This window comes from Gorilla gorilla, chromosome 18 (genome assembly GCF_029281585.2).
Source record: "Gorilla gorilla gorilla isolate KB3781 chromosome 18, NHGRI_mGorGor1-v2.1_pri, whole genome shotgun sequence".
NCBI lineage: Eukaryota > Metazoa > Chordata > Mammalia > Primates > Hominidae > Gorilla > Gorilla gorilla.
Genome location: NC_073242.2, coordinates 3,762,132 through 3,784,955, shown reverse-complemented (window position 1 = coordinate 3,784,955; position 22,824 = coordinate 3,762,132). Strand labels below are relative to the sequence as shown.

Genomic DNA, 22,824 nt, shown 5'->3' with positions numbered 1-22,824 from the left:
GCACATTTGGCTCTGGGACCTCGGTTTCTGCATCTCTCTGCAAAAAGGGCCAGGATTAGCATCTACAGGTCCCAGCAGGAAGTGGGGATAGAGGGAGAATGAATGAATAAATGCGTGAATGGGGAAGTGCTTTGCGAACAGTATGGTTGGAAGCCCGATTCAAGAGTTGAAGTCGAAGGCCACCCTCCCTACCCCCGCCACACCACAGTGCTCCCTCTGCCCCACCGCACTCCTCGCCATGGGAGGACAAACCTCCGGGGTGGGGCGCATTTGAGAGTTCTAGGAGGCTCCTTTTAGGTCCCTGAGCTTCTCTGGCCAACAATAGTAACCTCGCTTTGCTAGCTCCCCAAAGACCACACAGGCAGGGGCAGATGTTTCGGGCCTCTGTTTATTGACAGGCACAGACCAAGGCCTGCGCAGCACAGGGCTCAGCGGTATTTTTCGGTCAGCACCACGGCCACACCAGTCAGGAACTTGTCCCACGCCGCTTGCATTTGCACGGTGAACTCGTCCTGCAGGTGGGAGGCCAGCACGACGTGGAAACACTGGATTAGCAGCTGCAGGAGAAGGGGCCGGTGAGACGGGGTCTGCCCCGCTAGGGACCCCCAGAGCCCCCCCCCCTCCGGCTGCGCGCTGCACCATTGCCCCAGCCGGAAAGGCCTCACCGGAAAGTTGGCTGGGTCCACGCGCAGCACGAGCGCGTGCAGGTCCGCCAGCGGGCTCAGCGCGGCGCGCAGGTTGTCCATGTGCTGCACCGCCGCGCCCACAGCCGCCAGCATGCGCTGCCCGTGGCTCAGCAGCTGCGTCGCGTCCTGGCAGGCGCTCAGGTGCGGGAAGTAGACCTTGGTGCTGGGGTACACTGTGAAGAGCCTGCAGGACCAGGTCAGTGACCGGGGAGGAGGGCGGCTGCGTGGGGCTTCACTAGCGCCCACACCGCCCAGAGCCCCGGGGATCCGCACCCGAAGGACCTTGGATGGCGTTGGCGGCCCACGCGCCCAAAACCCTCATCTCCACCTCCCTGAGCTCCCGGAGACCCCGCCTCTACCGACCTGAGCAGCAGCTCCGCCCCGAATTGCGCCTCGTGGCCCGCAATCAGGTCCCAGACCTGCGCGATTTGGGCGCGCTCCTGGGCGCTGAGCATGGCGCCGCCTGACGTGCTCTGGGGGCCGCGCCCGCCGCCCTGGCCTCCTTATAGAGCCTCCGGGCACCCCGCCCGTCCTTATCGGCCCGAGCGCGGCGGGAACGCGGGGACCCTCGGCCTGCGTCGGGGAACGTAACCAGCCCGGGTTCCCGTCTATGTGGAGGCCTCGACCTCCGGGATCCCAGGGTTTCTGGCATTGACCCACGCTGTTGCGCGTGGGCACCTTTACTGCAGACTTTAGGGGCATCTGTAATTACTCCCCTCGGGTAAAGTTACTGCTGTGCCAGGAGGGAGCACATGGGAGGAACCGGAGAGAGAACACCGGGCAGGAAACCCCCTACTCTCTTAGGAGTCGAGGAGGGACCGGCCTCAGGGACCCCCGTAGCTGCCAGAGTCCCGGGATTCGGACGTCAGGCTTTGTGGAAAAGTTCCCTGAGCCCCGACACGCTTCCAATACGCTTAGTGAAGTGACAATCTTTGTGCGATATGGGAAGCCGGGAGACGCACGAACGCCCGCCCGACTCAAGAACCCCAGGAGACGCCGCGGGCCGGCCCGGGACTGCTCCGCTCCACCCGGGCCGCAGCTCCGGTGCTCAGGGGCTAGAACCTCCCCAAGGCGCCCCCCAAGTGATCCCCAGGCCGCGACGACAGTGGGGACGACCGAGTTCCTGCGAAGCCCCCGGACCCATCACTCAGCTTCTCCCCTCCTTCGCTCCAATACTGAGAACACAGAGCCCAGATCGCTCCGTCCTCATCCATTTATTGGAGTCAGGGCAGGAATTGTGGGAGGGTGAAGGGCAGGGGAGGGGCCGCAGCCTGTCCTGGGGGTCCTGGGGGTCCCGGAGGCGGCGCTCAGCGGTACTTCTCGGTCAGGACAGAGGACACGACCGATAGGAACTTGTCCCAGGCGGCGTGGGCCTCGGCCGTGAAGTCGGCGGGGAAGCGCGCGGCCAGGGTGACCAGCAGGCAGTGGGACAGGAGCTGGGGGCGGGGGCGGCTCAGTGCGGGGGGCGGGGCCTAGCCCGGGCCCCGCCCCGCGACCCCGCCCCGCCCCGCGACGCCGCCCCGCCCCGCGACCCCGCCCCGCCCCGCCCCACGACCCCACCCCGCCCCGCCGGGACCCCCGCCCCGCCCCGCCCCGCCCCGCCCCGCGACCCCGCCCCGCACCGCCCGCACCGCGCCCCGCGCACCTTGAAGTTGACCGGGTCCACGCGCAGGATGTAGGCGTGCAGCTCGCTCAGCTTGGACAGGGCGCCGCCGATGTTGTCGATGCTCTTCACCGCGTCGCCCACGGCGGCCACCACCTTGGAGCCGTGCGCGCGCAACTGCGCGGACCCCGGGTGCAGGTCGAAGTGCGGGAAGTAGGTCTTGGTCTGCGGGTGGCTGAGGAACAGCCTGGGACGGGGGGCGGGGGCCGTGAGCTCCCAGCAGCGCGGCCTCCCGCCCACGGCCCACGCGCCCTGCGGCCCTCTCCGAGCACCGGGACACGTCTGCGACCCCGCAGCAGGCCCCAGCCCCTCCTCGCGGGGCCCGGGTGCCCAGGCAGCTGCCCCTCCCAGGCTGCCCTGGGCTAGAGGCCCCCCAGGCCTCTGCAGCTCCCGGCTGATCGCCCTGCTTCCAACGGGTTCTGTGCAGCCTGGTCCCCAAATCTCCCGCCCTCCGCCTCCAGCACGCCTGGTGCCCCCAGCCCCATCCACCGTCTCCTCTGGCCACAGGACCTCCCTCCCAGCCCCAGACTGGGTTGCCCGCCACCCCCTCTGCAGGCTCATGACCTCCCAGCAGCGTTCCAGGGAAGGAAAAGCTCCCTGGCCCTCCCAGGGGATCAGATGCTGGGAATTTGAAGCTGGGACAGTGCCCTGATCCCAGATGCTGGGACTTTGACGCTGGGACAGTGCCCTGATCCCAGATGCTGGGACTTTAGAGGCTGTAGTGCACTGGCTGCCCTGTAAGGCCCTTCAGGCCTAGAACGAAACCTTTCACACTCTGCTTGTCAGAACCTGGGCTGTGCCTGCCCAGGTCTCAGCGAGCCCAGATGCTTGTGCAACTCCTAATCGTACCCTCCTTACCCTGCCCTCCTCACTGAGAGGGAATGCTATCTGTCCCCACAGTCCCCTCCCCACAGTCCTCTCCTCACTGTCCCTTCCTCACTCTCCCCTCCCCACTGTGCCCTCCCCACGGTCCCCTCCTCACTGTCCTCTCCCCACAGTCCCCTCCTCACTGTCCCCTCTCCACTGTCCCCTCCTCACTGTCCTCTCCCCATGGTCCCCTCCTCACTGTCCCCTCCCCATGGTCCCCTCCCCAAGGTCCCCTCCTCACTGTCCCCTCCCTACGGTCCCCTCCTCACTGTCTCCTCCCCACAGTCCCCTCCTCACTGTCCCCTCTCCACTGTCCCCTCCTCACTGTCCTCTCCCCATGGTCCCCTCCTCACTGTCCCCTCCCCATGGTCCCCTCCCCAAGGTCCCCTCCTCACTGTCCCCTCCCTACGGTCCCCTCCTCACTGTCTCCTCCCCATGGTCCCCTCCTCACTGTCCCCTCTCCACTGTCCTCTCCCCACTGTCCCCTCCTCACTGTCCCCTCCCCACAGTCCCCTCCCCACTGCCCGCTCCCCACTGTCCCCACTCACATACCTGGCCTCCCACCCAGTCCCTCTGGCAGTCCCGTCTGACACTCATCTCTCCAGAGTCTCGGTGCCGATGGTGTCGGCCTGCGTGGAGATCTTGGCCCACATGGACACAATGATGGTCCCCTCAGTCTTGGTCAGAGACATGGCGGCAGGGTGGGCGGCTGCACTGGAGTTGGGCCTGCTCAGGACTGGCCTTGGTAGTGCTCAGCCCCCAGGGTCCACTTATATACAGGGAGCTGGGCCCAGCCAGGCTGTGGCCATTGGTCAGCTGAGGGGAGGGGGCTGCAGGGGTGGTGTTTCTTATCAGATCCAGTGACAAAGGGGCCCTCAGGTGGGACTGGGGGCTGAGGAACCTATCGCTTCTGTCTCCCCTTCTGCCCACCCCTGGGCAGCTGGAGCCCCAGCTTCAGGGAGATTGGGGCCCCGATCTGGGCATGAGAGTCCACGTGGTCAGCCCAGCCCGGACTGGCCTCAGGAGTGACTGTCCTTGACCTCCCTGTCCCTGTGATGACAGGGTGACCTAGAGCACATGGGCCCTGGCAGAGGGACGATCCATTCCTCACTTCACTGAAACTTCTCTGGCCCACCTTATGAGCTCCAGTTTGCAAATGAGGAAACCGAGACCCCCTAGAGAGAAAGTGGGACCCAGTGTCACAGGGTGGGAAGGGACAGACCTCTCTCACCTCCGCTGTGCAGCCCCCTCACCTGAATGAGGCTTGGTCTGGGGTTCTCCTCCAGTAGCCTTGTGGGGGACACTCTGAGCCGGGCACCTAGGCAGGAAAGCGTCTTGGGAGGCCAGACTCCTCACAGAAGGTGAGGTCATGCAGGCCTACAATTCTGCTCACTATGTTCTCATCGCAGCCTGGAGGAGACCCTCCTCCAGCTCTATTGATTTATTTCTTTTTATCCTCTCTGTTTATTAACTACTCCCTCCTCCATTAGACAACCATTTCGATGTGCTGAATATATTCCTTTTAGTACGTGTGCTTGCAAAGGGTATGATTTTATGCATGTATTTTAAATTTATATGAATTATAGGTAGATATAAAAATTTTGTTTGTTAGTTTGTTTCTGAGATGGAGTCTTGCTCTGTCTCCCAGACTGGAGTGTGGTGGAGTGATTTTGACCCACTGCAACCTCTGCCTCCTGGGTTCAAGTGATTCTCCTGCTTCAGTCTCCTGAGTAGCTGGGATTACAGGCACGCACCACCGCGGCCTGGCTAATTTTTGTATTTTTAGTACAGATGGAATTTCACCATGTTGGCCAGGCTGGTCTCGAACTCTTGACCTCAGGTGATCTGCCTGCCTCGGCCTCCGAAAGTGCTGGGATTACGAGCGTGAACCACCGTGCCCGGCCCAAGCACATCTTTTTTAAATAGAGGATTTTTTAAAACAAGGGAAAAAAAGGCTGGGCGTGGTGGCTTGCTCATGGGGCCGCACGTGGTGGCTCGTGGTTGTGATGAGGTCGCATCACTGCACTCCAGCCTGGGTGACAGAGCGAGGTTCTGCCTCAGAAAAAAAATAAAATAAAAATAATAATAATAGAAAGAGAGAAAATACATCTTCACACACTGATGCTTTTCCGTTGCTGCGTCGGCAAGCGTGCCCCCATCCCCGCTGACAGGTGCGACATCTTCAGCCTGCAGAGCTCCTGTTTGTGAACAAGCTCTAGTTTTTTCTATTATAAACAACTCCATGAAGAATATCAGTGCTTTGGATCTTTTCCTGGTGATAGACCTCTACAAGGGGAATTACTAGAAGGAGACTCAAGAGTATTCATTTTTTAGCTTTTTGAAACAAATTACTTTTCAAGACAATTATATGGAATTACAGTTGCAAAATTAGCTGTTTGAGGCTCACCGTGGGTGCCCTTCCTGCCCTCGGGGCTGTCACGGCTGGCCTGGAGTAAGTTGGAAGTTTAGCACTACACACCATGGGGCAGCTTTCGGACCGCAGGCTGCAGAGGTGAGGGAATCCCACAGAAGACTGACACCTTTTGTTTTGAAAACTCCCTGGAGGGGGTCTCCAGCCAGAGTCAGGGTAGGGGGAGCAGGTGAGGCAGGTGAGGAGGGTATTGAAAGGACGCACAGGACCTTGGGGCCTGCAGTGTACCAGGCCTTGGGGTTGGGTGCATGGGGCAGAGGGATGCGTGTGCTAGGACGTTAGCAACGGTAAATCAGCCTGGCTTGGAACCGGGTCAGGTGACTCCCCTGAGCCCCCTCTTCCCAAGCAGGGGCACCTTTGGTCCTCAGAGGCTGGGGCATGGGGCAGCAGGGGCCTGGGCGAGAGGGGCCGGGAGATCCTGAGGGCAGCAGATAAGGGCTGTACCACCAGCCCCAAGGCAGGCCCACAGCACCAAGTCTTTTCTCCCTGTAGCTGCAAGCTGTGCCGGGCATCCTCACAGCCTGTGCCCCACAAGCCATCCCGGGCACCCTCACAGCCAGTGCCCCACAAGCCGTCCCGGGCACCCTCATAGCCTGTGCCCCACAAGCCGTCCCGGTCATCCTCACAGCCTATGCCCCACAAGCCATCCTGGGCACCTCTCACAGCCTGTGCCCCACAAGCCATCCCGGGCACCCTCATAGCCTATGCCCCACAAGCCATCCCGGGCACCTGTCACAACCTGTGCCCCACAAGCCGTCCCGGGCACCTGTCACAACCTGTGCCCCACAAGCCATCCCGGGCACCCTCACAACCTGTGCCCCACAAGCCGTCCCGGGCACTCTCACAGCCTGTGCCCCACAAGCCATCCTGGGCACCCTCACAGCCTGTGCCCCACAAGCCGTCCTGGGCGCCTCTTGCAGCCTGTGCCCCACAAGCCATCCCGGGCACCCTCACAGCCTGTGCCCAAGCTGTTGGAAATACCAAGAGCTTCCTTGCACCAACAGCTTTTCACCTTTCTTTCTCCTTCTGGATAGTCTTGTGTCCCGCCTCCACCCCAAGCCTGTGCTGTTATTTTCTAATAATGTGGGTGTGGCAGCTCAGCACCCATCCTGTCTACAACATGACATTAGCCTCCGTCTGTGTCCTGGTGCTCCTACTGATGGGTGTGTCCATACAGACCTCTCTTCCGGACTCAGGCCCCAGGGCCTGATCCAGGGATGTATTTGATGTCCTCATCTGTGTGTCTCCAGCAAATCGTCTCTACAATGGAACCGTGAAGTTCCCCACAAAGCCTACTCCGCTGTCCTTCCCTGGCCTCCCTGACTACTGCCCTTCCTTCCTGAGGCTCAGGCCGGAGAGCACAGCACCCTCGACACCCCCCACTCACTCCTGAAACTTACACATGGAGGAAAAGACAGACAAGGCCTCCTGTCCTCCCTCCCTCTATCCGTAGCTCCTGGCCACTCCCCTGAAGCCCCTTCCCTAGTATTGCCACTCCCTCAAATGTCACCACGTTAATAGACCTACAGTGGCCAACCCATTTAAAATCTGAATCCTCCCCTCCTCTGTCTAAGCCCCTACTTGCCCTGCTTTTCTTTATCCACAGGAAAAAAAAGTTTCTGTTTACAGTCCACTAGAATGTAAGCTCAAGAGGAGCTTCAGGATTTTTTTTTTTTTTTTTTTGACGGAGTCTCGCTCTGTCTCCCAGGCTGGAGTGCAATGGCACGATCTCGGCTCACTGCAACCACCACCTCCTGTGTTCAAGCGATTCTCCTGCCTCAGCCTCCTGAGTAGCTGGGATTACAGGCTACCATGTCAGGAGTTTGAGACCAGCCTGGCCAACATGGTAAAACCCCGTCTCTACTAAAAATACAAAAATTAGCCGGGCGTGGTGGTTCGCGCCTGTAATCCCAGCTACTCGGGAGGCTGAGGCAGGAGAACCTCTTGAACCCAGGAGGCAGAGGTTGCAGTGAACCAAGATTGTACCACTGCCCTCCAGCCTGGGCGACAGAACAAGATTCCGTCTCAAAAAAGAAAAATAAATACATACATATTTTAAAGAACATCCATTTCCTTCAGTAAATAACATCAAAAAGACTGCATTGACACGGTTAAATTCGCAGGACCTTCAGTCCTTTAGGGATGGAGTAAATGGCTGGTATCATTGCTTTCAAAAGGGTCTTGAACTTGATGTTGCTTCTGTTGATGAATGGATTTGGATCAATATTAACCTGATTGTGATGGTTGTTCTCTGGCTATGCAGGCTAGTGTCCTTGTTGATTTTAGGAAATACACAGTACATGGAGGATATTTAGAGTATGGATGTTTGCATACCCCTCTCCAAGGGCTCCGAGAGAAAGAGCAAGTGGAGGCAGGACAGAGAGCAGGCCGATGTGGTAGAATGTTAACAGCTGGAGAGTCTGGATGAGTAGTATTCAAGAGTTGTTCATATTCTTGTTATTTTATTTAACAGTTTTATTGAGATAAAATTCACCCACTTAATGTGTACATTTCAATAATTTTTTTTTTTTTGAGACAGAGTCTCACTCTGTCGGCCAAGCTGGAGTTCAGTGGCACAATCTCGGCTCACTGCAACCTCTGTCTCCTGGGTTCAAGCAATTCTCCTGCCTCAGCCTCCCCAGTAGCTGGGATTACAGGCGTGTGCCACCATGCGTGGCTAATTTTTGCATTTTTAGTAGAGACGGGGGTTTCACCATGTTGGCCAGGTTGGTCTGGAACTCCTGACCTCAGGTGATCTGCCCGCCTTGGCCTCCCAAAGTGCTGGGATTACACGGGTGAGCTACCACCCCCGGCCCATTTCAATAATTTTTAATGTGTTCACATAATTGTGCGACCATCACCATAATCAATTTTAGAAGGTTTCCATCACCCCCCAAAAGCCCCAAACCCACCAGCAGTCATCCTTCCTTCTCCATCGTTGTCTTATTCTTGCAGGGTGTTTTTATTTCTTGATAATTTGAATATGTTTCAAAATAAAAGCTTATGAAATTATTATACATATGTTATGAGGAACAATAAACCACGGAGTGTTAGAGTGCTCAGAATCACCTGGAACAATTCTTTTTTCTGATTATTATATCACCACATTCTTACATTGGTTCATCTATTTAAGTTGGTTTTCAATTTGGGGATTTTCAGTTAGGAGTTTTCAATTTTCTCTCTCTCTTTTTTTTTTTTTAATATAGATAAGGTCTCTCTCTGTTGCCCAGGCTGGAGTGCCGTGGTGCAATCATAGCTTACTACAGCCTGGAGCTTCTGGGCTCAAGTGATACTCCCCTCTACCCCCAACCCAGCCTCCCAAGTAGCTGGGACTGCAGGTGCACCACCACGTCCAGCTAATTAAAAAAATATATATATATTTTAGTAGAGATAAAGTCTTGCTATGTTGCCTAGGCTGGTCTTGAACTCCCAGGCTCAAGTGACCATCCCACCTTGGCCTCCCAAAGTTCTAAGATTCCAAGTGTGAGCCACTGCACCCAGTCACTCTTTTTGTTTGTGTGCTTTGCTTTTTAAGAGACAGAGTATTGCTGTGTTGCTCAGGCTGAAGTGCAGTGGCACAATCATAGTTCACTGTAGCCTTCGACATCTGGGCTCCAGCCATCCTCCAGCCTCAGCCTCCTGAGTAGCTAGGACTGCAGGTGTGAGGTAGGAGGTGGGACTCTGCATGTGCTCCGGAGGTTGGGCTCGGACACTGGACCAAACTGAGGACCAGCTAAAACAAGTAGCAGCTTTCCATAAGACACACCCACCAGTGTGCCATGGGAGTTGATTACCATCCCTTTCCATGGCAGTGACTGGACCACCCAGAAGTTACCACACTCATCCTAGATATTTGTGCATAACTTTCCCTTGATTTGCATATAATTAAAAGTGGGTATAAAGATGAGTGCAGCAGTGCCTCTGAGTTGCTCTCCTGTGCACACTGCCTATGGGGTACCCCTGCTCTGTAAGGAGCAGTGTTCTGCTCCTGCTGTCTGCTGTGGCTTCGATATCAATCAGAGTTGCTGTGTAACACCACCAGCTTGCCCTTGAATTCCTTCCTGGGCAAACCTCCCAGGCTAACCCCCAATTTGGAGGCTACCATGCCCAGTTCATTTTTTAATCTTTTTGAGACGAGGTCCTGCTGTGTTACGTAGGCTGGCCTTCGACTCTTGGCATCAAGTGATCCTCCAGCCTTGGCCTCCCAAGTGGTAGAAATAGAGGCTTGAGCCACTGGCAAGGCCCCTCTTTTTATTTTAATCTTATTAATTTTGTAATTTTTTTTTTTTTTTTGAGAAAGAGTCTCACTCTATCACCTAGGCTGAAGGGCAGTGGCACGAACTTGGCTCACTGCAAGCTCCGCCTCCCGGGTTCACACCATTCTCCTGCCTCAGCCTCCCGAGTAGCTGGGACTGCAGGTGCCCACCACCACACCCGGCTAATTTCTTCTACTTTTTAGTAGAGACGGGGTTTCACCGTGTTAGCCAGGATGGTCTCAATCTCCTGACCTCGTGATCCGCCCACCTCGGCCTCCCAAAGTGCTGGGATTACAGGCATGAGCCAACGCGCCCGGCCTTAATTTTGTAATTTTTTTTAAAGGCAAGGTCTCTCTATGTTGGCCAGGGTGGCCTTCAACTCCTGGCCTCAAGCAATCCTCTCCCCTTGGACTCCCAAAATGCTAGGACTACAGGTATGAGCCACCATGCCCAGCCTGAATTTATTTTTGATAATGTAAAATATTTACACAAATCAAAGGTCAAAACTATGTAGAGAGTCAGACTTGGAGGAGCTTCCTTCCACCTTCCCCTCCATCCCTACCCACCTTATTATTTGTATTCATTTCCGGTTTGTCCTCCCATGGTTTATTTTTGCAGAAATAAGCACATGTGGGCACATACGTGGCTGTGCACAAACACACATGTCCACACGCAGCCTCACACATAGTTATGCATAAGCTCACATATATGTGCACACACATATTCGTGTTTCTCCTCTGTTCCACCATTGTATACACACCATTCTAACCTCTTTATTTTCATTATTAGAAATTATCCTCATTTTAGGCTGGGCGCGGTGGCTCACACCTGTAATCTCAGCACTTTGGGAGGCCGAGGCGGGTGGATCACGAGGTCAGGAGACGAGACCATCCTGGCTAACATGATGAAACCCCGTCTCTACTAAAAATACAAAAAATTAGCCAGCCGGCGGGCGCCTGTAGACCCAGCTACTCAGGAGGCTGAGGCAGGAGAATCGCTTGAAACCAGGAGGCGGAGCTTGCAGTGAGCCGGGATCGCACCACTGCACTCCAGCCTGGGCGACAGAGCGAGACTCCGTCTAAAAAAAAAAAAAAAAAAAAAAAGAAAGAAATTATCCAATTATCCTCATTTTTTTTTTCAGTCGAGCTCTCCATGGTGCGGATACCCTTGGTTTTTCCAGTTAGTCCTGATGATGGATACCTGGGTTTTCAGGTCTTTAGCAAATGAGATGCCCCGGTGGACTTGCGCCCCGGGCTGGTTCCCTCTGCCCTGGATGAGGGGTGCCCAGTGGAGGAGGGGTGCCCAGTGGAGGAGGGGCGCCCAGTGGAGGAGGGGCGCGCAGTGGAGGAGGGGCGCCCAGTGGAGGAGGGGCGCCCAGTGGAGGAGGGGCGCCCAGTGGAGGAGGGGCGCCTGCAGTCTGATCAAACTCTTGGATTTTTGCCTATCAGGGAGGTGAGACATGGATCTCAGTGAGGTTTTTTATTTTTGTGTAGTTTAACTTGCGTTTCTCTTATGAGTGAGGCTCAGCCTCTTTTCCTGTCTCATTTCTGTGAACTGTGATCTGACTGTCTTCATCACGTCTGTATCCCCCACTAGACTGTCAGCCCCACGGGGCAGAGGGCTTTCTTTATTTCAGCTGCGGTATCCATAGCCTAGAAACAGGCCTAGGCTGTCTTATGCCCAGTAAATGTTTCATTGAGGAATGGAAGAAGGAATGAGTGAGCGCAGACGCCCATCACTCCCCTCTTCGTCCTGATCGTTCTGAAATCAGGAAATAGTACACATTCGGGAGAAATAAAGAAGGAAGACCACGGAGGTCCCAGGGAGAGCCGCGGCGGGTGGGCGCCAGCACTGCTCCCCCCTCCGCAAAGGCCTAACTGCACCCCTTCTCCACCACGCCTGGGTCCCGAGTGACCCCCGCTCCCGCCCCGGGAGCTGCACATCCCTCTGCCTCTTAGAGACCCTGGGGTCGGTGCAAGGATCCCTGCGGCCCAGCAGTGGCCCCGAGACAGCCGGGGCGCCCTCCTCCCGCTCCGCCTCCCCACGCGCCCGCCGCCCAGGGACAACAGAGACCAGGTGGACGCTGCTTCGTTCATTGGTTTATTGGCGCATCACGCGGTAAGCGGGGCTGGGGAACCTCGAGGACGGGGGAGGGGCCGCAGCCTGTCCTGGGGGTCCTGGGGGTCCCGGAGGCGGCGCTCAGCGGTACTTCTCGGTCAGGACAGAGGATACGACCGATAGGAACTTGTCCCAGGCGGCGTGGGCCTCGGCCGTGAAGTCGGCGGGGAAGCGCGCGGCCAGGGTGACCAGCAGGCAGTGGGACAGGAGCTGGGGGCGGGGGTGGCTCAGTGCGGGGGGCGGGGCCTATCCCGGCCCCCGCCCCGCCCCGCGACCCCGCCCCGCCCCGCGACCCCGCCCTGCCCCGCCCCGCGACCCCACCCCGCCCCGCGACCCCGCCCCGCCCCGCCCCGCCCCGCCCCGCCCGCACCGCGCCCCGCGCACCTTGAAGTTGACCGGGTCCACGCGCAGGATGTAGGCGTGCAGCTCGCTCAGCTTGGACAGGGCGCCGCCGATGTTGTCGATGCTCTTCACCGCGTCGCCCACGGCGGCCACCACCTTGGAGCCGTGCGCGCGCAACTGCGCGGACCCCGGGTGCAGGTCGAAGTGCGGGAAGTAGGTCTTGGTCTGCGGGTGGCTGAGGAACAGCCTGGGACGGGGGGCGGGGGCCGTGAGCTCCCAGCAGCGCGGCCTCCCGCCCACGGCCCACGCGCCCTGCGGCCCTCTCCGAGCACCGGGACACGTCTGCGACCCCGCAGCAGGCCCCAGCCCCTCCTCGCGGGGCCCGGGTGCCCAGGCAGCTGCCGCTCCCAGGCTGCCCTGGGCTAGAGGCCCCCCAGGCCTCTGCAGCTCCCGGCTGATCGCCCTGCTTCCAACGGGTTCTGTGCAGCCTGGTCCCCAAATCTCCCGCCCTCCGCCTCCAGCACGCCTGGTGCCCCCAGCCCCTCCACCGTCTCCTCTGGCCACAGGACCTCCCTCCCAGCCCCAGACTGGGTTGCCCGCCACCCCTTCTGCAGGCTCATGACCTCCCAGCAGCGTTCCAGGGAAGGAAAAGCTCCCTGGCCCTCCCAGGGGATCAGATGCTGGGAATTTGAAGCTGGGACAGTGCCCTGATCCCGGATGCTGGGACTTTGACGCTGGGACAGTGCCCTGATCCCAGATGCTGGGACTTTAGAGGCTGTAGTGCACTGGCTGCCCTGTAAGGCCCTTCAGGCCTAGAACGAAACCTTTCACACTCTGCTTGTCAGAACCTGGGCTGTGCCTGCCCAGGTCTCAGCGAGCCCAGATGCTTGTGCAACTCCTAATCGTACCCTCCTTACCCTGCCCTCCTCACTGAGAGGGAATGCTATCTGTCCTCACTGTCCCTTCCTCACTGTCCCCTCTCCACGGTTCCCTCCTCACTGTCCCCTCCCCAAGGTCCCCTCCTCACTGTCCCCTCCCCACAGTGCCCTCCCCACTGTGTCCTCCCCATGGCCCCCTCCTTACTGTCCTCTCCCCACTGTCCCCTCTCAACTGTCTCCTCTCCATGGTCCCCTCCCCACTGTCCCCTCCCCACCGCCCCCTCCCCACTGTCCCCACTCACATACCTGGCCTCCCACCCAGTCCCTCTGGCAGTCCCGTCTGACACTCACCTCTCCAGAGTCTCGGTGCCGATGGTGTCGGCCTGCGTGGAGATCTTGGCCCACATGGACACAATGATGGTCCTCTCAGTCTTGGTCAGAGACATGGCGGCAGGGTGGGCGGCTGCACTGGAGTTGGGCCTGCTCAGGACTGGCCTTGGTAGTGCTCAGCCCCCAGGGTCCACTTATATACAGGGAGCTGGGCCCAGCCAGGCTGTGGCCATTGGTCAGCTGAGGGGAGGGGGCTGCAGGGGTGGTGTTTCTTATCAGATCCAGTGACAAAGGGGCCCTCAGGGCCTGGTGGGACTGGGGTTTGGGGGCTATCACTCCTGTTCCTCTCCTGTGGCCTTACAGGGGGTGTTGGCCAGAGTCTGACCACAGAGTCTAGGAGAGATAGGGGCCCCACCCTCCCAGGAAGTCACTCCTGCATTTGCAGTCCAGTTCTGCACCGTCCTTATTCATTTCAGAATCACGACTTGGGGGAACCAGAGGAGCAGGGCCCAGTAAGCAGCCTCCTGGGACCAAGTCCCACGGTCGGCTGACACCGACCTCAGGCAGCCCTGCCCAACCACATGCCAGTGCCCTTCCGCTTTGTCTCTGGATTCCTGGGTCTCCTCCAAGAAAGCAAGGGTTAGGTCCACCCAGCGCTGAGGGGAGATGTATTGGGTCTGTCCCCTGACAAGCAGGAGAAGGCAGCAGGTCCGGGGACAAAGGAGAATTCACCTAATGTCATGTGCTAATAGGCATTGCAATATTGCTTTCCATATTAGTTATTGTAACATCATGAGGCAAATATTCCTTTTAATTTTTTTTTCTTTTTTTGAGATGGAATCTCGATTTGTCGCCCAGGGTGGACTGCAGTGGTGCGATCTCAGCTCACTGCAACCTCTGACTCCCTGGTTCAAGTGATTCTTCTGCCTCAGCCTCATGAATAGCTGGGGTTACAGGCACCCGGCATCATCTCTGGCTAATTTTTGTATTTTCATAGAGATGGGGTTTCACCATGTTGGCCAGGATGGTCTCGATCTCCTGACCTCCTGATCCACCTGCCTCAGCCTCCCAAAGTGCTGGGATTACAGGCATGAGCCACTGTGCCTGGCCAATTTTTTTTTTTTTTGGTAGAGACGGGGTTTCACCATCTTGGCCAGGCTGGTCTTGAACTCCTTACCTTGTGATCCACCCACCTTGGCCTCCCAAAGTGCTGGGATTACAGGCATGAGCCAGCGCACCTAGCCAACATCTTTTCAAGTATTTTGTCTTTTTTTTGAGACGGAGTCTCGCTCTGTTGCCCAGGCTGGAGCGCAGTGGTGCGATCTCCACTCACTGCAAGCTCCACCTCCCAGGTTCACGCCATTCTCCTGCCTCAGCCTCCTGAGTAGCTGGGACTACAGGCACCTGCCACCACGCCCGGCTAATTTTTTTGTATTTTTAGTAGAGACAGGGTTTCACCGTGTTAGCTAGGATGGTCTCAATCTCCTGACCTCGTGATCCGCCTGCCTCGGCCTCCCAAAGTGCTAGGATTACAGGCGTGCACCACCATGCCTGGCCTGTTTTGCCCATTTAAAAATTGGGTGGTTTATTCTCTTAAGGATGAATTTTTAGAATTCTGTGTATCTTCTGGATGCAATCCCTTGTCAGATATGCAATTTGCAAATGTTTTCTCCTAGTTTGTAGCTTGTTAGTTCATTCTCTCAACATTGTCTTTTGTAGAGCAAAAGTTTTAATGAAGTCCAATTTGTCAAAAAATTTTAAATGAATCTTACTTAGTGCCATGCCTAGGAACTGTCTGCCTAACCACAGAACACAAAGAGTTTCACCTATGTTTTCTTCTAAAGTTGTATAGTTTATGTTTATATTGAGATCTACAATCCATTTTGAGATGACTTTTGTCTGAGGTGTGAAGGGCAGGTCCAGATTCTTCTGTTTGCTTGTTTGTTTTTTTGCCTACGGATGTCCAATTGTTCCAGCACTATTTTTTGAAAAGGCTATACGCTTTCTATTCAGTTGGCTTCTCGCACTTATTTGTAAAAAATGAATGGGGCATAGGTTTGCGGGTCCATTTCTGGGCTCTCTGTTCTGTTCTGTGTCTATCCTTTACCACAGCCACAGTGCCTTGATTAATATAGCTCTGTGATGTCTTAAAATTGAATGATGTCTCACAGAATGAGAGAAACATATTTGCAAATCGTATATCTGATAGGGAAGTTATCCAAACACATACAAAATATCTTTTTTGTTTTTGTTTTTTTTTAGACAGAGTCTTGCTCTGTCACCCAGACTGGAGTGCAGTGGCGTAATCCTGGCTCACTGCAACCTCTGCTTCCTGGGTTCAAGCGATTCTCATACCTCAGCCTCCTGAGTAGCTGGGACCACAGGTGTGCACCACCATGGCTGGCTAACAGTTTTTTTTGAGACAGAATTTCACTCTTGTCTCCCAGGCTGGAGTACAATGGCACGATCTCAGCTCACCACAACCTCTGCCTCCTGGGCTCAAGCCATTCTCCTGTCTCAGCTTCGTGAGTAGCTGGGATTACAGGCATGCACCACCCCACCCGGCTAATTTTGTATTTTTAGCAGAGTCGGGGTTTCTCCATGTTGGTCAGGCTGGTCTTGAGCCCCTGACCTCAGGTGATCCACCCGCCTTGGCCTCCCAAAGTGCTGGGATTACAGGCGTGAGTCACCACGCCCGGCCACGCCTGGCTAATTTTTTTGTATTTTTAGTAGAGATGGTGTTTTGCCATGTTGGCCAGCCTGGTCTCGAACTCCTGACCTCAAGTGTTTTGCCCACCATAGCCTCCTAAAGCGCTGGGATTACAGGCGTTAGCCACCGTGCTTGGCCCAAAATATCTTACAACTCAATAATAAATAGACAAGTAATCAATTAAAAAATGGCAGCTGGGTGTGGTGGCGCGATCTCGGCTCACGGCAACCTCCGTCTCCCGGGTTCAAGCAATTCTCTTGCCTCAGTCTTCCGAGTAGCTGGGATTACAGGCATGAGCCACCACGCCTGGCTAATTTTGTATTTTTAGTAGAGACGGGGTTTCTCCATGTTGGTCAGGCTGGTCTCGAATTCCCGACCTCAGGTGATCTGCCCGCTTCAGCCTCCCAAAGTGCTGGGATTACAGGCATGAGCCAGCGCGCCCGGCCTGAATTATATACTTTAAATGGGTGAACCGTATGGTATGTGAATTTTATCTCAATAGAGCTGTTAAAAATTGAGGAATGTGATTCCTCTCGCTTTATTCTTCCTTTTCAAAATTTCTTTGGCTATTCTAATTTCTTTACCTTTCTGTATGAATTTTAGAGTTAGCTAAAGAGTTATCTGCACAAAATCCTGCTGGAATTATGATGCAATCAAAGGCAAATGTTTTCTTTAAGGAGAAGTTTGTTTTGTTTTGTTTTCCCCTGTCAGGAGAGCTTTGACCGCAGGCATTTTTTTTTTTTTTTAAGATGGAGCCTGGCTCTGTCATCCAGGCTGGAGTGTATTTGATGTTTTACTCGTGTAACGGCCCTCATTCTTCCATGCCTGAGATGTGAGATGATGAGATTGTCAGGGGTTGAGGGCAGCAGCAGCCTTTGATGCCCTCCGGGATTAGCAGATGGGAGGGGCTCTCTACCAGGCTTCCAGGAACTCCCTTCTAGCACTGCCTAGGTCCTCCTTGCTGGTCTGTTCCTCGTGCACATTTCACAGCGGCTCCTCTCTCCCAGGGGTGTGCCCACCCACTCTGGCCTTACCCCTGTCTTGCTCACTGTCCTGGGAAGTGCTGCTGACCGCAGGAGGCCAGTGTATCCTTTGCTCATCTGGGGCTTCTTTCAGACCAAGATGAACTGGCCCTCCCTGGTCACCCTTCGCTGTTGCTGGGTTCAGAAGGACACTCCTGGTTCATCTCAGCCTGGCGCCTAGGGGCACCTTGGGCACATGGGCCCATGAGGAGGGGGTGTGGGTCTGTGCCTGAGGTTTCGGCTTCTCAATAGGAGAGAAGGTGGCAGAGAGAGGGACAGAGACAGATGAATAGACTGGCAGAGAAGACAGTGAGTGATGGAGGAGGCTGAGGGTCAGGCGGAGGGAGATATACAGAGCAGGGAAGGCAAGTCCAGAGGCCGAGCACACGGGGCATTTGGGCCGTGAAGGGCTCTCAGTGCCTGGGAGAATTCCTCCAGCTGCAGTGAGGACCTGTGCCCAGAAGGCACTGCAGGGCTGCTCTGCTCCCTAACAGAGGAGGAAGTAGAGTCCTGTTTCCAGGGTAGGTGCCGCCCACGCTGAGGAATGGTCCTTAGCTACTTTGAGGCCCCAGGGCCTCCTCTTTCCCTACTGGAACCACCTGCCCTTCCCATCCTTGGCCCCCACAAGGAGAGGAATTGAATCTGAAATTTCCAAACCTGCAAAGCAGCATTATGGGCAGGAGTTCTTTTCTGTTTTTCCATTGTGAAATACAGCACAAGATGTAGACTATAGTTGAATGAATTATTAGAAAGCGGACAGCACCCCAGTCCTCCCCAAAGGTAACCTCCACCTGACTTCTTGCTTTTCAGTAAGTTTTTTTTTTGAGACGGAGTCTCGCTCTGCTGCCCAGGCTGGAGTGCAGTCGCGCGATCTTAGGTCACTGCAAGCTCCGCCTCCTGGGTTCACGCCATTCTCCTGCCTCAGCCTCTCGAGTAGCTGGGACCACAGGCACCAGCCACCATACCTGGCTAATTTTTTGTATTTTTAGTAGAGACGGGGTTTCACCGTGTTAGCCAGGATGGTCTCGATCTCCTGACCTTGTGATCCGCCCGCCTCCCAAAGTGCTGGGATTAAAGGCCTGAGCCAGGCCTGCTTTTCAGTAAGTTTTTAACTACTCAGATATGCATCTGCAAGCACTTTGGTTGTTTTTGCCTGCTTTTCACCTTCATAGAAATGAAACAATACAGAATGCTCTCATTTGTGTCTGTCTGGCTTTTGTTTATTTGTTTTGAGACAGGGTCTTGCTCTATTGCCCAGGCTGGAGTGCAGTGGTACGATCATAGCTCATTGCAGCCTCGACCTCCCAGGCTTAAGTGATCCTCCTGCCTCAGCCTCCCAAGTAGCTGGGATCACAGGCACATGCCACCATGCCCAGCTAATTTTTTTTTTTTTTTTGTAGAGGTGGGGTTTCACCATGTTGCTCAGGCTTGTCCTGAACTCCTGGGCTCAAGTGATCCTTCTGCCTTGGCCTCCCAAAGTGCTTGGAATACAGGCATGAGCCACTTTATGCAATCTGTTATTTATTTATTTTATTATTATTATTATTATTATTATTATTATTTTTTTGAGATGGAGTCTCGCTCTGTCGCCCAGGCTGGAGTGCAGTGGCACGATCTCGGCTCACTGCAAGCTCCACCTCCCGGGTTCATGCCATTCTCCTGCCTCAGCCTCCTGAGTAGCTGGGACTACAGGCGCCCGCCACCATGCCCAGCTAATTTTTTTGTATTTTCAGTAGAGACAGGGTTTCACCGTGTTAGCCAGGATGGTCTTGATCTCCTGACCTCGTGATCTGCCCACCTCGGCCTCCCAAAGTGCTGGGATTACAGGCGTGAGCCACTGCTCCCGGCCTGTTGGTTATTTATTTATTTATCTATTTATTTTCAAGTCGCAGTCTTGCTCTGTCACCCAGGGTGGAGTGCAGTGACGCGATCTTGGCTCACTGCAACCTCCGCCTCCTAGGTTCAAGTGATTCTCCTGCCTCAGCCTCCCGAGTAGTTGGGACTACAGGCATGTACCACCACACCTGGCTAATTTTTGTATTTTCTAGTAGAGATGGGGTTTCACTGTGTTAGCCAGGCTAGTCCTGAACTCCTGACCTCAGGTGATCTGCCCGCCTTGGCCTCTGTTAAGTGCTAGGATTATAGGTGTGAGCCACCAAGCCTGGCCTTTAAAAAAATATTTTTAATCCAACTGTCTGCACACTGAATGTCCATCTTCTTTCACTCTCTCATGTCAGATTTACCAGACATGTTATATGTGTTCATTTTCATTGCTGTATCTATTAATATTTCCTTGTAGGAATATACCACAGTTTATTCATTGTACTGGGGCTGGAACTTTGTGTTGTTTAGTTCTTGGCTATTATGAATAATGCTGCAATAAACATTCCTTTACATGTCACCTGGTACCCACATGCCTGAAATTCTATTTTGTACACACATACCTAGGAGTAAAGTTGCTGGGTCATAGGGCATATATATTTTCAACTTTAGTAAATAATGCCAAACTTTTTCAGAGTGGTTAACCAACTTATGTTTTCCCTAGTGGTGTGCGAGCATTCTCCTTGCTCCAAATCCTTGTAAACATTTGATATGGTCGGTGTAGTACTCCATTTTCTGTTGCTTATAATAGAATACCTGAGACTGTGGAATTTATTTTAAAAGGAATTTATTTCCTACAGTTACAGAGGCTGAGAAGTTTCGAGCCCAGTGGGGACTCTGTGCAGAGTCCCAAAGTGGCACAGAGTATTCACCGCAGGTCGTGTGGGCTGAGCGTGCTTGTGTGCCACCTCAGATCTCTCTTCTTCTTTTTTTTTTTTTTTTGAGACGGAGTCTTGCTCTGTCGCCCAGGCTGGAGGGCAGTGGCGCGATCTCGGCTCACTGCAAGCTCCGCCTCCCGGGTTCACGCCATTCTCCTGCCTCAGCCTTCCCAGTAGCTGGGACTACAGGCGCCCGCCACCATGCCCGGCTAATTTTTTGTATTTTTAATAGAGACAGGGTTTCACCATGTTAGCTAGGATGATCTCGATCTCCTGACCTTGTGATCAGCCCGTCTCGGCCTCACAAAGTGCTGGGATTACAGGTGTGAGCCACCGCGCCCGGCCAGGTCTCTCTTCTTATAAAGCCACCAGCCCCACTCCCATGACAACTCATTAATCCATTCCTTGGGGGAGGACCCTCATGATCCAACCTCCTTACCCCAAAGGCCCCACCTCTCAATGCTGCCACACTGGGGATTAAGTTTCAACAAGAGTTTTAGAGGAGACAAACGTTCCAACCATAGCAGTCAAACTCCTGGTCTTCTTAAATTTTAGCCTTTTTTAGGCCGGGCACAGTGGCTAATGCCTGTAATCTCAGCACTTTGGGAGGCCAAGGCGGGCAGATCACGAGGTCAGGAGTTCGAGACTAGCCTTGCCCACGTGGTGAAACCCCGTCTCTACTTAAAAATGCAAAATTAGCTGGGTGTGGTGGTGGGCGCCTGTAATCCCAGGTACTCAGGAGGCTGAGGCAGGAGAATCGCTTGAACCCAAGAGGTGGAGGTTGCAGTGAGCCGAGATCGCGCCATTGTACTCCAGCCTGGGCAATAGAGTGAGACTTCATGTCAAAAAAAAAAAAAATTACCTTTTTATTGGGTGTGTGATTTTTGGTGAGTGTGTAGTGGTTTCTCTTGTGGTCTTAGTTTACATTTTCCTGATAATTAGTGAGGTTGAGCCCATATTTACTGGCCATTTCGGTTTCCTCTTTATTAAAGTATTTCAGTCTTGGCCACTTTCCCACTGTGTTGCCAGTCACTGATTTGTAGAAATTTCAAAAATATTCTGGATATAATTCCTTTGTCATTTTTATGTGTTAGATCTCCCCCAACTCTGTATCCTAGTGATATTCTAGTTAAACAAAAGTTTGTAATTTTAATGCAGTCAAACTAGTGACTTTAAAAATCCAATTAAAAAATGTTATCCCTTCCATTCCCAATAGCCAAAAGGTAGAAACAACCCAAATGTCCATCACTGGATGAACAGATAAGCAAACTGTGATATTTCCACACCGTGAGATATTATTCAGCCATGAAAACGAAGTTCTGACCCAGGCTACGACATGGACAAGCCTTGAACCATTACACCAAGTGAAGGAAGTCACACACCAGAGGCTACCTGCTGCACGAAATTGTGGGGCTTAGATAAGCCATTTTTAGGAAATGTCCAGAATGGGCAAATCCCAGCAGAGAGTAGATTAGAGGTTGTTAGGGCCGGGGAGGAGAAAGGCCGGGAGAGATGCCTCCGTGAGGAGGGCGTTTCCATCTGAGGCGATGAAAATGTCCTGGAACCAGGGAGAGGTGGTTGTTGCACAACACTCTGAATGTGCTGAATGCCATTGACTTGCTCTCGTTAAAATGGTTATCTTTACGTGATGTAAATTTTATCTCAAAGTGAAGAGAGTCTTATAGACCACATTTTTTTTTTTTTTTTTGAGACAGGGTCTCACTGTCTCGCCCAGATTGGAGTGCAGTGGCGCCATCTTGGCTCACCGCAACCCTCTACCTCCCAGGCTCAAGCAATTCTCCTACCTCAGCCTCCCAAGTAGCTGGGATTACAGGTACGTGCCACTACCACCCGGCTAACTTTTTTTTTTTTTTTTTGAGACGGAGTCTCTCTCTGTCTCCCAGGCTGGAGTGCAATGGCGCGATCTCAGCTCACTGTACCTCTGCCTCCTGGGTTCAAGCGATTCTCCTGCCTCAGCCTCCCGAGCAGCTGGGATTACAGGCACGCAGCACCACACCCGGCTAATTTTTTGAATCTTTAGTAGAGACGGGGTTTTACCATGTTGGTCAGGTGGTCAGGCTGGTCTCGAACTCCTGACCCTGTGATCCGCCCGCCTAAGCCTTCCAAAGTGCTGAGATTACAGGCATGAGCCACAGTGCCCGGCCACTAGACCACATGTCTAAAAGCTTTACTGTGTGGTCTTTTGCGTTTGGTGACACTCAACCTTGGGTTGACTGTGTTGAGGGGAGTCCATGTCTGTTTGGCTGGCATTTGTTGAGCACTTTCTAAGTTCTGCACATGGCACCATCACTCTTCATTCTGGGTGCTTTATCCTCACAACCGCCCTGTGAGGGAGGGTTTATTTTATTGTCATTAGTTGGGTTTTTTGTTTGTTTGTTTGTTTTGTTATGTTTTGTTTTGTTACAGGGTCTTCTTACTCTGTGCTCCAGGCTAGAGTGCAGTGTGACAATCTTGGCTCACTGCAGGCTCAACTTCCCAAGCTCAGGTGATCCTCCCACCTCAGCCTCCTGAGTAGCTGGGACTATAGGCATGTGCCACTATGCCTGGGTAATATTTGTATTTTTAGTAGAGATGGCGTTTTGCCATGTTGCCCAGGCTGGCCTCAAACTCCTGAGCTCAAGTGATCCACCCACCTCGGCCTCCTAAAGTGCTTGGGATTACAGGAGTGAGCCACTGCACCTGGGCATCATTACATTGGAAAGATAAGGAAACGGAGGCTCCAGGAGGTTATGAAACATGTC

The 22,824-nt window shown here is 54.2% G+C and overlaps 4 protein-coding genes across 5 annotated transcripts in view; 1 reads left to right on the top strand and 3 right to left on the bottom strand.

The window, feature by feature from the left end:
- Positions 1-372: 372 nt before the first annotated feature.
- HBM (hemoglobin subunit mu) lies at positions 373-1,161 on the bottom strand. Its single transcript, XM_055364714.2, has 3 exons — positions 1,050-1,161; positions 666-870; positions 373-557 (listed from the first exon to the last, which is right to left on the bottom strand). The coding sequence occupies exons 1-3, from the start codon at positions 1,139-1,141 to the stop codon at positions 429-431; spliced, it is 426 nt and encodes a 141-aa protein (XP_055220689.1). The 5' UTR covers positions 1,142-1,161; the 3' UTR covers positions 373-428.
- Positions 1,162-1,993: 832 nt separating this feature from the next.
- LOC129527462 (hemoglobin subunit alpha) lies at positions 1,994-2,910 on the bottom strand. The gene is made up of 2 exons (XM_063699715.1): positions 2,332-2,910; positions 1,994-2,122 (listed from the first exon to the last, which is right to left on the bottom strand). Exons 1-2 carry the CDS (start codon positions 2,908-2,910, stop codon positions 1,994-1,996), a joined length of 708 nt encoding a protein of 235 aa, XP_063555785.1.
- A 9,034-nt stretch (positions 2,911-11,944) lies between these two features.
- The window catches only part of NPRL3 (NPR3 like, GATOR1 complex subunit), a 73,868-nt gene continuing 62,988 nt past the window's right edge, over positions 11,945-22,824 (top strand). Inside the window, exon 1 of one of the 2 annotated variants that reach the window (XM_055364708.2) lies at positions 11,945-12,021. The gene's annotated coding sequence lies outside the window, so the exon portion shown is untranslated. The remainder of the gene's footprint in view (positions 12,022-22,824) is intronic. The other variant, XM_055364709.2, reaches the window with a different exon arrangement.
- On the bottom strand, positions 11,990-13,953 carry HBZ (hemoglobin subunit zeta). Its single transcript, XM_055364712.2, has 3 exons — positions 13,593-13,953; positions 12,406-12,610; positions 11,990-12,231 (listed from the first exon to the last, which is right to left on the bottom strand). The coding sequence occupies exons 1-3, from the start codon at positions 13,685-13,687 to the stop codon at positions 12,103-12,105; spliced, it is 429 nt and encodes a 142-aa protein (XP_055220687.1). The 5' UTR covers positions 13,688-13,953; the 3' UTR covers positions 11,990-12,102.